This window comes from Oncorhynchus tshawytscha, linkage group LG02, assembly GCF_018296145.1.
Source record: "Oncorhynchus tshawytscha isolate Ot180627B linkage group LG02, Otsh_v2.0, whole genome shotgun sequence".
Lineage (NCBI taxonomy): Eukaryota > Metazoa > Chordata > Actinopteri > Salmoniformes > Salmonidae > Oncorhynchus > Oncorhynchus tshawytscha.
The window spans coordinates 17,626,239-17,640,442 of NC_056430.1; the positions used below are offsets into that span (position 1 = coordinate 17,626,239).

A 14,204-nucleotide genomic window follows, 5' to 3' on the forward strand; every position below is an offset into this window, starting at 1 on the left:
TTCTCCTATTTCTGTCGAGGAACAGACTGGAGATCATACATGTAGGTTACTGTATAGCAATGTCTTGAATATAAATTCACAGAACAATGCTTGTGACCAGATGTAGGCTACTGATAACATAGCAATTATATGCGACTTCATGTCTGCAAATGTGGATCATTTTATTTGAAAGAGAATTGTATGATTATTGCTCTTCCCTGTAAGAGGACATTAAGGCAGTAGCCTTGTAAAATTGTCATCGTGTTATGCTGTCTTTAAAATGAAAATATGCCCTATGCTGAACATGGCTATGTTTGACTATAAATTTCCCAGACAGTCCATGTATTACTTCACAATGAAAAATGGTATGCTCTTTACACCCCAACTATCATGGTCATTGAAGTTACTTCACACCTCGTATGAAGTGCTTGTATTTGAATTTTTTGAGGTTGATACAGTTTAATTTGAGCAGAATGTCTGAGCAGAATGTCTGGCGCCATTGTGAACATGTAACCTAGCATGGGAAACTCCAACTCACAGCGTCATCACCGCATATCATACAGAACACGCATTCCTCTCTTAGGTACTGTCCCAGCACTGCTGCTGTGAAGTAAGACCATAACATGCAGTTCAAACAAGTTGTCACTCTTTAATAATAGAAGGCCCATAGACCCCAGTGGATTTTGCAATTCAGTCTGTCTTTACAGTAGCAAATAATATTCAGTCTCCACTCTCCCAGAGACAGTATGATATTGACTGAACCTGCTCCCCCTCACACCCCCTCACCATTTTTTAAATAGTTTTCAATTGCTGGTGGCTGGGACGGGGTAGCTCAGCTCTTTGCAGGTATCCTTCGGCGTAATCATTCTCTCTGGCCCCAGAGCGGAGCCCCAAGGGAGTGGGTAGGAGGACTCCTGCTGGGGCTTGCTGGTGAGGGGACAGCCCTCTCCTCCACTCTCCCCTTGATCCCCCTCCCTGTCTGATTTGTTGGATCCCAGGACAACCGTCCCTGGAGAGTAGATGTATATGGACCCTGAATCAAACACCAACAAGCACAAACATTATCAGATGAAACTATTGAAACAGGTGACATAAATGTATATATATTATGCACAGTAAATGCTGATGTAAAACCTGGTGGACTTAGCAGTGTAATAAATTAACAATATGACAGGAGAGGAAGTGAAAAGCTGGCATCACTCAGCAGCATATGCTTCTGTTTTTGTATGCATGATTCTGGCTTCCTGTATCCTCACTAAATTAACCTCTGACCCTGATTTAAAGTATGCACTGCACTGGTGCTACTGTTTCTTGGCAGGGAAACGTTAACAGGAAGTTCAAACTAGAAGAAGTATGTCTCAACTCACGGCCAAAGAAAACAACTGGAACGGGTAATGTGAACTCGGATGCATGTTAAAAAAAAAACTCACTTCCTTGTGCAGAACACGGAGTCACATTTTTCCAGACCTGAGTTTTCCCGGCCCTTTAGGCCAGGGGTAATCAACTCTTACCCTACGAGGTCCGAGCTTGCTGGTTTTCTTTTCTACCTGATAATTAATTGCATCCACCTGGTGTCTCAGATCTAAATCAATCCCTGATTAAAGGGGAACTATGAAAAAAAAGGTCCAGCGTTTTGAGGTCCAGAGTTGAGTTTGAGGGCTCTAGGCCCTAGTTATTGGACAATGTAGCAGAAAATATGACTCTCCAAATGTGTCTGCACATCACGCAAGCATAACATATATAGTGTAATAATATGACATTCATGCATTTAATAAATCAGTAACAGTGCAGAGTGATCCACTACACCTACCTACTATGTTGCTAATGTTTTCACCTCCAGAGGGATCTACTGAGACATTCTGCATGCCCCCTGGAGGTTGTGACCCTGTACCCTCCCGTCTAGGATCTCCCCCAGTCTCCCTCCCCAGAAGATGCTGGGCCTCCAGGTGTGGGATTCTCTCCTTTGGCAGCTTGGCCTGCTTATAGGAAGCCGTCTGTAGGGCAGCAGGACAAGGCTGGCACTCCCACGCTTTATAGCTCCCTCTCAGACTTTCCTTACAAATCTGGTTGTCCCAAGGTAGAGAAGTCAACATTTATACTTCTAGCAACAATGGACAGTAGTTTGATTCAAACTTTATGCAACTAGAGAATAAGTACTGTACTCACATATTTCCCAAATATTGGACCTAAAGGAATCAAAATTATATTTATAAGTGGTCAAGTCTTAGACTGAGTATAATAGTAATCAAAATACATTGTTTTTCACGTATGTATACACACAATGTTTCACTGTCTCCCCCTGCAGGGGAGTATAGGTGGTGTTAGGGTTCGCTTTGTCAATAATTGTTGCTAGTGTATTTATTTACTTACTGTGTCTTATAGAAAAATTCCATGCATCACTGCATATGTGTTTGTTATCTAACCACTTTACTCTCTCACCTTTCCACTTGTGCATGGACTCCAGTGACCTCCCCCTACACCCCACAAAGTAACCAATCAGCAGCAGAGTGACCCCTAGGAGCCCAACTATCAGCAGCAGCAAAGGGAGACTGGGAGGGCTCTGTCCAGAGGCTGGGACTGGGAGATGAGGTGAGTCTGGGGTGAACAGAGAGACAGAAGCAGGCTGTAGTGGTGAACCTGTCAGTGTTATGTTACCTTCACTGAATATAACAGACCATTTAAAGGACTACACCAACTACAAATTCATTTCTGAAAGAATTCTGAATTGTCACATCTAGTAGAAATTGAGAGAGGGGATACTCTAGTCTTTTGAGAACTATACCATTGTCTTTTGTGGTAAGAGGGGGTGCAGAGGCAGACTCTGCAGGTGAGGTGTCACTGTCCACCTTGCATGGCTTTCTCCTGGTGGTGAGCTTGGTTGGGAGGGAGATGGAGGGGTCTCTCCTGGCTTGGGACAGAGAGGACCTGATGAGAACGTCTGGAATAAATAGACAACATGTGTGATTAAATGGCAGGGTGACGTCACGGGACAACAAGACCTCTAGTACTTGACTGGTGAAGCTTGTTAAAACGCTCCAGGGACAGAGCAGGAAATGCTTGGATTTCACTCAAGTATGAGAAAGCTTTTCTAAGAGCCATACCCTCAGGAGACCAAACCAGTCGAGATGCGGATCTCGCGATGAGGAGTTCTCTGTTGGTGCCGACACCACTGGATATAGCAGAACGAAGGGACATCTTTGAGCTTTGAGCAGGTGGAGGTGCAGTAGTTGTAGGAGAGGTGGGGGAAGTCTGGGCACACACACGATCCTGAGAGGCAGTGCCCTCTGTTACCATGATCATTCCCTTATGGCCACAACTGATAGGAGAGAAGCCAGGAGATAACGTGTTTATCTAAATGAGAAAGTACAGTGTTCGATACTACTAGTACTAATAATAATTTCATTTACTGTAAAAGTAGGCCTTGGGTACAATTGTTAGTTTCAAATTACTCAAATCCAGTAGAAGGAGCTACAGCATCATATTTGAGATATTTATAGGTAGACAACATGTGAATCAGTACAGTGCATGTGGTGCTCGGTACCAGTGTTCTGTAGCTGTGGACTCACACTGTGTGGGGTTTGCAGGACGTGGCTAGGTTTGCTGTGTTGGAGAAGGTGCCAGACACGCACGGTTTACACCTCCTGCAGGTATACTGGGCAGTGCTGGCACAGAAAAAGCCCCTGTCACAGTGGCACTCCCGGTTTGAGTCCCGGCGGCATTCCTTCACCTGTGTCAAGTGCCGATCAACTTTGCCCACCAACAAAGACAAGACACACAAACACACAAATTATCAATGAGACATTTGCTCTGAATATGTTTATCCACTCTATTCAAAAGTAAAATAACGGCAGCATTTTACATGAAACTATTGTTACCTTGAGTTAAACTACACATTATGGGTATGATGTCTATTGTGTAGAGGAATTAACTAACACAAGGTAATGCCTATATCTAAAAGTTACCTGAGCAGGCTTCAGTACAGAAGTCACACTTAGGACGGCCATTAAGCTTGTACCAGTAGTAGCCATCGGGACAAGGGACACACTTACACTTGTTAATGATGAAGCCTACAAACACAAATGACAGAGAGGTGTTCACATAATGTATCAACATCCTGATTACACACTCATTCCTTCCCTAAATCTTTCTCTCTCTCAATGCATTGTCACTTTAGTAAGTACAATGGGTTCACTGAAGTTAAGATCCAGGAATGGAAGAATGATTCCCCAAAGACTGTTCTGAATGTGAAGTTGCCTGCAAACCACAACCAATCTTTCCTTTTAAAGATGCAATATGCAGACATCACTCTGCCAGTTCCTGGTTGCTAAAATTATAATAGTTAGCCTAATTTAGATTGGTAGATTGGGTGGGCTATTTACAGATGGACTATGTACAGCTGCAGCGATCATTTAGCAGCTCAGATAGCTGATGTTTAAAGTTAGTGAGGGAAATGTAAGTCTCCAGCTTCAGCGATTTTTGCAATTCGTTCCAGTCACTGGCAACAGAGAACTGGAAGGAAAGGTGGCCAAAGGAGGTGTTGGCAGCTTTGGGGATGACCAGTGAGATATACCTGCTGGAGCGCGTGGTACGGGTGGGTGTTGTTATCGTGACCAATGAGCTGAGATAAGGCGGAGCTTTACCTAGCATAGACTTATAGTTGATCTGGAGTCAGTGGGTCTGGCGATGAATATGTAGCGAGGGCCAGCCAACTAGAGCGTACAGGTCGCAGTGGTGGGTGGTATAAGGGGCTTTGGTAACAAAACAGATGGCACTGTGATAGACTGCATCCAGTTTGCTGAGTAGAGTATTGGAAGCTATTTTGTAGATTACATCGCCGAAGTCGAGGATCGGTAGGATAGTCAGTTTTACTAGGGTAAGTTTGAGTGAAGGAGGCTTTGTTGCGAAATAGAAAGCCGATTCTAGATTTGATTTTGGATTGGAGATGTTTGATATGAGTCTGGAAGGAGAGTTTACAGTCTAGCCAGACACCTAGGTATTTGTAGTTGTCCACGTATTCTAGGTCAGAACCGTCCGGAGTAGTGATGCTAATCGGGCGGGTGGGTGCGGGCTGTGAACGGTTGAAAAGCATGCATTTGGTTTTACTAGCGTTTAAGAGCAGTTGGAGGCCACAGAAGGAGTGTTGTATGGCATTGAAGCTTGTTTGGAGGTTAGTTAACACAGTGTCCAAAGAAGGGCCAGAAGTATATAGAATGGTGTCGTCTGCATAGAGGTGGATCAGGGAATCACCCGCAGCAAGAGCGACATCGTTGATATATACAGAGGAAAGAGTCGGCCCAAGAATTGAACCCCGTGGTACCCCCATAGAGACTGCCAGAGGTCCGGACAACAGGCCCTCAGATTTGACACACTGAACTTTGTCTGAGAAGTAGTTGGTGAACCAGGCGAGGCAGTCATTTGAGAAACCAAAGGCTATTGAGTCTGCCGATAAGAATACGGTGATTGACAGAGTCGAAAGCATTGGCCAGGTCGATGAATACGGCTGCACAGTACTGTCTTTTATCGATGGCAGTTATGATATCATTTAGTACCTTGAGCGTGGCTGAGGTGCACCCATGACCAGCTCTTCTTAGACTTGCTGTCAATGAGAATGACAGATCTATAACTCACACTCTATGTGAATTTGTTGTGGCCGCCCAAAAAGTTACATATTGCAGCTGTGTCATAAGGAAGTGTTTTGTGGTTTGTGCAACAACATAGGACGAAAAAGGAAGTTGAAGAGTAAGTACTTAAATTAGTCTCTGTTAGACAGTACACAAACAGGGCCGGCGACACAAAAGTAGGTTACCTTTGCAAGTTTATCCAAAATGATTCCAACATCCAAACCAATGTCAGTCATCTAGTGTATGCAGTATATAAAACAGTGATCCGAACAGTGCACTAGCCAACTTTCCTTCAATTTCACACCGGAAAACGCATCCTATTGAGCAAAACAGTGCCCCTCTGTCTTACTATATGTAGCCCATGTATCTGATTCTGTCTGGCCAAAAAGAGTATGACATGCCACGAAAACCACAGAAAACTACAGATAACAGCTAAAATAAAGGAAACACTTTGAGTAAATGATACAAAGTATATTGAAAGCAGGTGCTTCCAAACAGGTGTGGTTCCTGAGTTAATTAAGCAATTAACATCCCATCGTGCTTAGGGTCATGTATAAAAATGCCCAGTTGAACATTATTTTGGCTACCATGGCTAGAAGAAGAGATCTCAGTGACTTTGAAAGCGGGGTCTCAAAGGAGCATAGGGGGTTTACATGCATCAAAACTGGGACCAAGAGACAGAAGCGTTTGTTTTCAATCTCAAGGCCATCAGACTGTTAAATAGGCTTCACTAGTCAGCCTCCACACAGTACGCTGCTCTGAACTTAGTCACTTGCCAACAACCACCCGGTTACTCAACCCTGCACCTTAGAGGCTGCTGCCCTGTGTACAGAGACATGGAATCACTGGTCACTTTAATAATGTTTACATGCTGTATTACTAATTTCATATGTGTGTATATACTGTATTCTAGTCAATGCCATCCTATTAAACTATTGCTGTATGTACTATTCTACTCTACGTATTCTACAGATACACTAAATATTCTTTCCACATACTGTCCATAATATACATTCCATCACATCATATATATATATATATATATATATATATATATATATATATATATATATATTATACTCCGGACCTAACCCATCTGGACAAGAGGAATACCTATGTGAGAATGCTGTTCATCGACTACAGCTCGGCATTCAACACCATAGTACCCTCCAAGCTCGTCATCAAGCTCGAGACCCTGGATCTCGACCCCGCCCTGTGCAACTGGGTACTGGACTTCCTGACGGGCCGCCCCCAGGCGGTGAGGGTAGGCAACAACATCTCCACCCCGCTGATCCTCAACACTGGGGCCCCACAAGGGTGCGTTCTGAGCCCTCTCCTGTACTCCCTGTTCACCCACGACTGCGTGGCCACGCACGCCTCCAACTCAATCATCAAGTTTGCGGACGACACAACAGTGGTAGGCTTGATTACCAACAACGACGAGACGGCCTACAGGGAGGAGGTGAGGGCCCTCGGAGTGTGGTGTCAGGAAAATAACCTCACACTCAACGTCAACAAAACTAAGGAGATGATTGTGGACTTCAGGAAACAGCAGAGGGAACACCCCCCTATCCACATCGATGGAACAGTAGTGGAGAGGGTAGCAAGTTAAGTTCCTCGGCATACACATCACAGACAAACTGAATTGGTCCACTCACACAGACAGCATCGTGAAGAAGGCGCAGCAGCGCCTCTTCAACCTCAGGAGGCTGAAAAATTTGGCTTGTCACCAAAAGCACTCACAAACTTCTACAGATGCACAATCGAGAGCATCCTGGCGGGCTGTATCACCGCCTGGTACGGCAACTGCTCCGCCCACAACCGTAAGGCTCTCCAGAGGGTAGTGAGGTCTGCACAACGCATCACTGGGGGCAAACTACCTGCCCTCCAGGACACCTACACCACCCGATGTTACAGGAAGGCCATAAAGATCATCAAGGACATCAACCACCGAGCCACTGCCTGTTCACCCCGCTGTCATCCAGAAGGCGAGGTCAGTACAGGTGCATCAAAGCTGGGACCGAGAGACTGAAAAACAGCTTCTATCTCAAGGCCATCAGACTGTTAAACAGCCACCACTAACATTGAGTGGCTGCTGCCAACACACTGACACTGACACTGACTCAACTCCAGCCACTTTAATAATGGGAATTGATGGGAAATTATGTAAATATATCACGAGCCACTTTAAACAATGCTACCTTATATAATGTTACTTACCCTACATTATTCATCTCATATGCATACGTATATACTGTACTCTATATCATCAACTGCATCCTTATGTAATACATGTATCACTAGCCACTTTAACTATGCCACTTTGTTTACATACTCATCTCATATGTATATACTGTACTCGATACCATCTACTGTATCTTGCCTATGCTGCTCTGTACCATCACTCATTCATATATCCTTATGTACATATTCTTTATCCCCTTACAGTGTGTATAAGATAGTAGTTTTGGAATTGTTAGTTAGATTACTTGTTGGTTATTACTGCATTGTCGGAACTAGAAGCACAAGCATTTCGCTACACTCGCATTAACATCTGCTAACCATGTGTATGTGACAAATAAAATTTGATTTGATTTGATTTGGACTCCGACATTGCTTGTCCTAATATTTATATATTTCTTAATTCCATTATTTTACTTTTAGATCTGTGTGTATTGTTGTGAATTGTTAGATATTACTCCACTGCAGGAGCTAGACACGCAGGCATTTCGCTACAGCCTCAATAACATCTGCTAAATATGTGTATGTGACCAATAAAATTTGATTCGATTATGGGGTGAGACAGCGTTTTACACCCCCATCAACAAAACACCAAATTATGGAATTTCTCGTGGAAGAATGGTGTCGCATCCTTCCAATAGAGTTCCAGACCCTTTTAAAATCTATGCCAAAGTAGATTGAAGCTGTCTTGGGGCTGGTGGTGGCCAAACACCATTAAACCACTTTGTGTTGGTGTTTCCTTTATTTTTGGCAGTTACATGTACAGTGGGGCCAAAAAGTATTTAGTCAGCCACCAGTTGTGCAAGTTCGCCCACTTAAAAAGATGAGAGAGGCTTGTAATTTTCATCATAGGTACACTTCAACTATGACAGACAAAATGAGAAAAAAAATCCTGAAAATCACATTGTAGGATTTTTAATGAATTTATTTGCAAATTATGGTGGAAAATAAGTATTTTGTCACCTACAAACAAGCAAGATTTCTGGCTCTCACAGACCTGTAACTTCTTCTTTAAGAGGCTCCTCTGTCCTGCATTCGTTACCTGTATTAATGGTACCTGTTTGAACTTGTTATCAGTATAAAAGACACCTGTCCACAACCTCAAACAGTCACACTCCAAACTCCACTATGGCCAAGACCAAAGAGCTGTCAAAGGACACCAGAAACAAAATTGTAGACCTGCACCAGGCTGGGAAGACTACGTCTGCAATAGGTAAGCAGCTTTGTTTGAAGAAATCAACTGTGGGAGCAATTATTAGGAAATGGAAGACATACAAGACCACTGATAATCTCCCTCGATCTCAGGCTCCACGCAAGATCTCACCCCGTGGGGTCAAAATGATCACAAGAATGGTGAGCAAAAATCCCAGAACCACACGGGGGGACCTAGTGAATGACCTGCAGAGAGCTCGAACCAAAGTAACAAAGCCTACCATCAGTAACACACTACGCCGCCAGGGACTCAAATCCTGCAGTGCCAGACGTGTCCCCCTGCTTAAGCCAGTACATGTCCAGGCCCGTCTGAAGTTTGCTAGAGAGCATTTGGATGATCCAGAAGAAGATTGGGAGAATGTCATATGGTCAGATGAAACCAAAATAGAACTTTTTTGTAAAAACTCAACTCGTCGTGTTTGGAGGACAAAGAATGCTGAGTTGCATCCAAAGAACACCATACCTACTGTGAAGCATGGGGGTGGAAACATCATGCTTTGGGGCTGTTTTTTTGCAAAGGGACCAGGACAACTGATCCGTGTAAAGGAAAGAATGAATGGGGCCATGAATCGTGAGATTTTGAGTGAAAACCTCCTTCCATCAGCAAGGGCATTGGAGATGAAACGTGGCTGGGTCTTTCAGCATGACAATGATCCCAAACACACCGCCCGGGCAACGAAGGAGTGGCTTCGTAAGAAGCATTTCAAGGTCCTGGAGTGGCCTAGCCAGTCTCCAGATCTCAACCCCATAGAAAATCTTTGGAGGGAGTTGAAAGTCCGTGTTGTCCAGCAACAGCCCCAAAACATCACTGCTCTAGAGGAGATCTGCATGGTGGAATGGGCAAAAATACCAGCAACAGTGTGTGAAAACCTTGTGAAGACTTACAGAAAACGTTTGACCTCTGTCATTGCCAACAAAGGGTATATAACAAAGTATTGAGATAAACTTTTGTTATTGACCAAATACTTATTTTCCACCATAATTTGCAAATAAATTCATTAAAAATCCTACAATGTGATTTTCTGGATTTTCTTTTCTCATTTTGTCTGTCATAGTTGAAGTGTACCTATGATGAAAATCTACAGGCCTCTCTCATCTTTTTAAGTGGGAGAACTTGCACAATTTTGCCCCACTGTATGTGCTCAGCTACTTCCTGTGCCATGACGTTTCATCATAGGCTCCGAAGTGGCAGTTTATGACAGTGTTGAATCAATTTTCAATTGCTGAATGGTTAAAAAAGATTTTGCTGAATGAAAGCATGAAGTGAATTCACCATGTATCAGTAACCACGTTTCCATCCAACCTTTTTATGCGAGTAACGTACATGTCGGATAATGTAACATTTTGTCAGTAAACTTTCCAAATATCGACAAAACAAAATGCGCAAGACAAGATGGGATATTTTTGTTTTGGTAAAATTAATTATGCGAGAAATGGTGATGGAAATATTGATATAATAACCATCATACGGAAGTAAACTTGGGAGTCACACAATGATTTGTTCTTCTGTGGACTTGTGGTTGTACTTAATTCTCTGTTTAGCCAAATTATTATATTGGTGATTCTGATCCAACCATAAATTCATACATTGTGCCCCTGGCCTGAGATGATGGTAGTTCAACATGTAGTTACAGTGGATGTAGTATGCTAATGTTAACTACCTGGCCTGGCTTATCGTTCCTTTGAAAATAAGTTAGGAGAGCAAGTATTTTAGTCAGGTAACCTAGGACAACAAAAACTAAAAAGCATGTACTGTATTGTATGACAGAGTCATAGACCGTTTAGTCAACATGAAAGAGGAGGATGACGTTGGCGTTTCTCTATAAATAGTGAGTCAACATGTTTTTTTCTACTTGCACGCACACACATATTTGCACACAGAAATCAGTACCATGGACAGCCACATCATATGTATCTTACGTTGTTGATTGGACTAAATCGTTGTTGGTATGTTTTTAGTTTTCACTGTATTAGACTAAGCATTGGTAATTAGATGACGTTGAAATGTCGAAGTTGAAATGGTTCTGGAATAGTGGAGGCAGCTCCTGTTTTCTTTGCGACTTAACTCGGTGGTTCTAAGTCAATCGTTCCTTAGTATTCCGAAAATGCTTGAAACATTACATTGATTGACCATGCTGCAGGTCATGTAACTGTTTGTACATGCAATTTGTTTTGTGGACATTCCGGTTTTGGAAGGAAACAAACGTGTGGTTGAATTTATTCTGCCACTGTGTTTTTTTATTGTCTCGGTTTTAGGCTTATATATCACGGTTTCAAGGCATATGAAGTTGAACTAACAGGTTATTGAGCAAACATCGCACAACACATTTTACCCACGCACCGCTACTGTTTATAATACAAATAATATCGCTCTTTCATCCATAATAATCTCATCATGTAGGCTCCATGTGTCAAACTCATTCCACAGAGGGATGCGTGTCTGTGGGTTTTCGCTCCACCCTTGTACTTGATTGATTGAATTAAGGTCAAAAATTAGTAAGGAACTCCCCTCACCTGGTTGTCTAGGTTTTAATTGAAAGGAAAAAACAAAAACCCGCAGACACTCGGCCCTGGGTGGAATGACCCGGATGTAGGCTATCCTACCCGCAATGTTTCTGGCAGCTGTTGGCTAGAGCGCATGTGCCAAGACCAGAGTGGGCACATTTGCAATATAAGGCTAAACGTTTTTTTTAACAAAACCATCAGTCATTTATTTTTACAAAACCATTAGTAGAGTTGAAAATTCGATGGAAACCCATTTAACTTGTATTCTTTATTTGGTACATGAGAATTTAACCGAAAAAGTTATGTTTATTTGCAGCACGTCATCACGCACAGCCTTTTCTCCGCAACTGGTCAATTTGATGGAAACATCTCAGGTGGGAAAATGCGAATATTGTTTTTAAGTGGATTTCAAAATATTCCCATGAAGATATGTTGCCAATTAGATGGACACGTAACTACTGTGAGACAAGTGTAATCTTTCACCACACTTTTGCACTCTAGATCAGGGGGAAGCTGATTACGTTACCTGAGTCACAGGTAGGAGGACAGCTAGACAACAACACAGAACAAACCTGAGAGAGAGAGGGAGAATATTTTTCATTAGAATAATCATTATTTTATTTCGCAACAACAGGATATTTCAGTTCCCAGAGTGAACGTCAGCTATGACGAACATTGCACGCACGATGGAAATGCCAAGGCCACCTCTCACTTATCTACAGGACACCTAAATTTCCTCTCAAAACCACAAACCAGTATCCAGTTCAGAAAACAGTGACCAATGTGACAGAATGTACCAACAAGTACCTGGCAAAACCACCCACACAAACAAACCAACAAATTATTGGTTAAAAAAAAATATGATACAAAACAAAAAACTGAATAGTATTATAAAACTAGTTATTATTATTATTATTATTATTTGTAGTAATAGTATAGGATTATCTCCCTATTGGGAAAGATTGTTTGACTAAGTGGACAAATTCCAAAGGGTCATCTTGAGCTCCACATTCAAGTTCATGTTGACACATATTAAGCTTATTTTGGCTGTAGGCTACTGGCAATCAAAATAATATTAGGCCAAATCAATAATAGTGCTGTCATAAGTAAAGTTTTTGTTAAGCAACAACAACAAAAAAAACTACACAATTTAAACTCTTATATTAACAGTTCTTTCAGATTGATAAGCTTTATAAAACAGTCAATAAACTAACCCCCTGGTGTTAACTAACATGTTATGAGAGCATTCTTGATTTCAGTGGATGACCTGCTCTACATATAACTATGTACAATACCAGAATGACTTTTTACTGGCAGTATAGGACCAATTACCATCAGGCCTCGCTGGGGTTTTGGTTAAAAAGGTTTCTGTTCCTGTAAGAGCAGTGGCTACCTAGTCATTTCTTTCTTGTTCACTTACCTGCAGGCTATTTTCCATTATTAAAACATGTATCAACCAAGAGAGAATAGTGTTACATTTAAGAATAATGGTTACACTGCCATTTATAACAATGTCAAATGTAACAGACTACTTTAATTGTAACTATAAAATATTTATTATAAACACAAATAAAAACACCAATAACAACAATCATAATAACATATGATAATAAACCACCATCATCATCTCCACAATAATCATAAACATGTACTCATAATAATTTACTAGGTCTCATCATCCTCCTCATTAAACATGCAATTACATTAGGTCTACCTAAACTAAACCCAATCGCATCAGTAAAACATACGGTTGCCTAGGCTACTCACCAGATTAAAAAAGCAAAGTATTCTCAAAGGATATGAGGTAATACGGCGTTGATAATCCATTTCAAACTACTGAGATGCTAGTTGTAAAAAATGTCGTTTTTCAAAAGAAACAAGCCGAAACGTGTTGATTTACCATGCCAGATTGAATCTCTCTCTGATCAAGGTGCTCAAATAGATGCAGTGGAGGTTTTGTTCATGTTCGAGTTTGGCGGGGTTATGTCGTCAGTGGGTTGTCCAATAAAGAAGCAGATTAACATAGCGCGGGTGTTGGCCATTTCCATCTGTGGTAATCGCTCGTGGACCGACTCGGGCAACATATCAGATAATGAAGAATTTACGCGAAATTTAAATTCTGGTTTTCCCAGATCACACCTGTGGTGAAGAATTTACAGCACTAGAGGCTTAGCCTGATTGCCATCTGTTCATTTATTACATTACACTCCTTGCCGCTTCTGTCATTTGTCAAATATCAGAATGTTAGCTAAAAAGACTGGTACCCAGACACGTTACTAGAGGCTTCACTAAAACCAACTTTCTGATATAAACTACGAGAGGCATCACTAAAATTACTAGAGGCATCACTTAACACCAACTTTCTGATATAAACTTGAAGATCTTGAGTGTTGATTTTAGTATAGACAATTCCAATTGTGTGATAAAGGGGACATTTTCCCGAGCCATACCTCTATAGCTTCGAATTTTAAAAACAAAACAATTGTGCCATCTGGTTTGCATAATATAAAGAATTTGAAATTATTTATAGCATTTACTTTCTAGTTTTTATTATTTCAATTCATAGGATTCATACAATACATTATGAATTTATAATGTATAAAATCCCCCCCACCCCTCACCGGCAATGTGCTAGCATGTAAAATA

At 41.7% G+C, this 14,204-nt stretch overlaps 1 protein-coding gene and 1 long non-coding RNA gene across 2 annotated transcripts; one reads left to right on the top strand and one right to left on the bottom strand.

Annotated features, from left to right (window-relative positions):
- Positions 1-603: 603 nt before the first annotated feature.
- LOC112263057 (tumor necrosis factor receptor superfamily member 8) lies at positions 604-13,551 on the bottom strand. Its single transcript, XM_042331428.1, has 10 exons — positions 13,326-13,551; positions 12,085-12,130; positions 3,942-4,046; positions 3,546-3,726; positions 3,081-3,295; positions 2,762-2,917; positions 2,419-2,574; positions 2,146-2,165; positions 1,790-2,042; positions 604-1,012 (listed from the first exon to the last, which is right to left on the bottom strand). Exons 1-10 carry the CDS (start codon positions 13,383-13,385, stop codon positions 783-785), a joined length of 1,422 nt encoding a protein of 473 aa, XP_042187362.1. The 5' UTR covers positions 13,386-13,551; the 3' UTR covers positions 604-782.
- Positions 943-2,563, top strand: LOC121847930. Its single transcript, XR_006084807.1, has 3 exons — positions 943-1,370; positions 1,820-1,925; positions 2,444-2,563. It is a non-coding gene; the product is annotated as an uncharacterized LOC121847930 (long non-coding RNA).
- Positions 13,552-14,204: the final 653 nt, after the last annotated feature.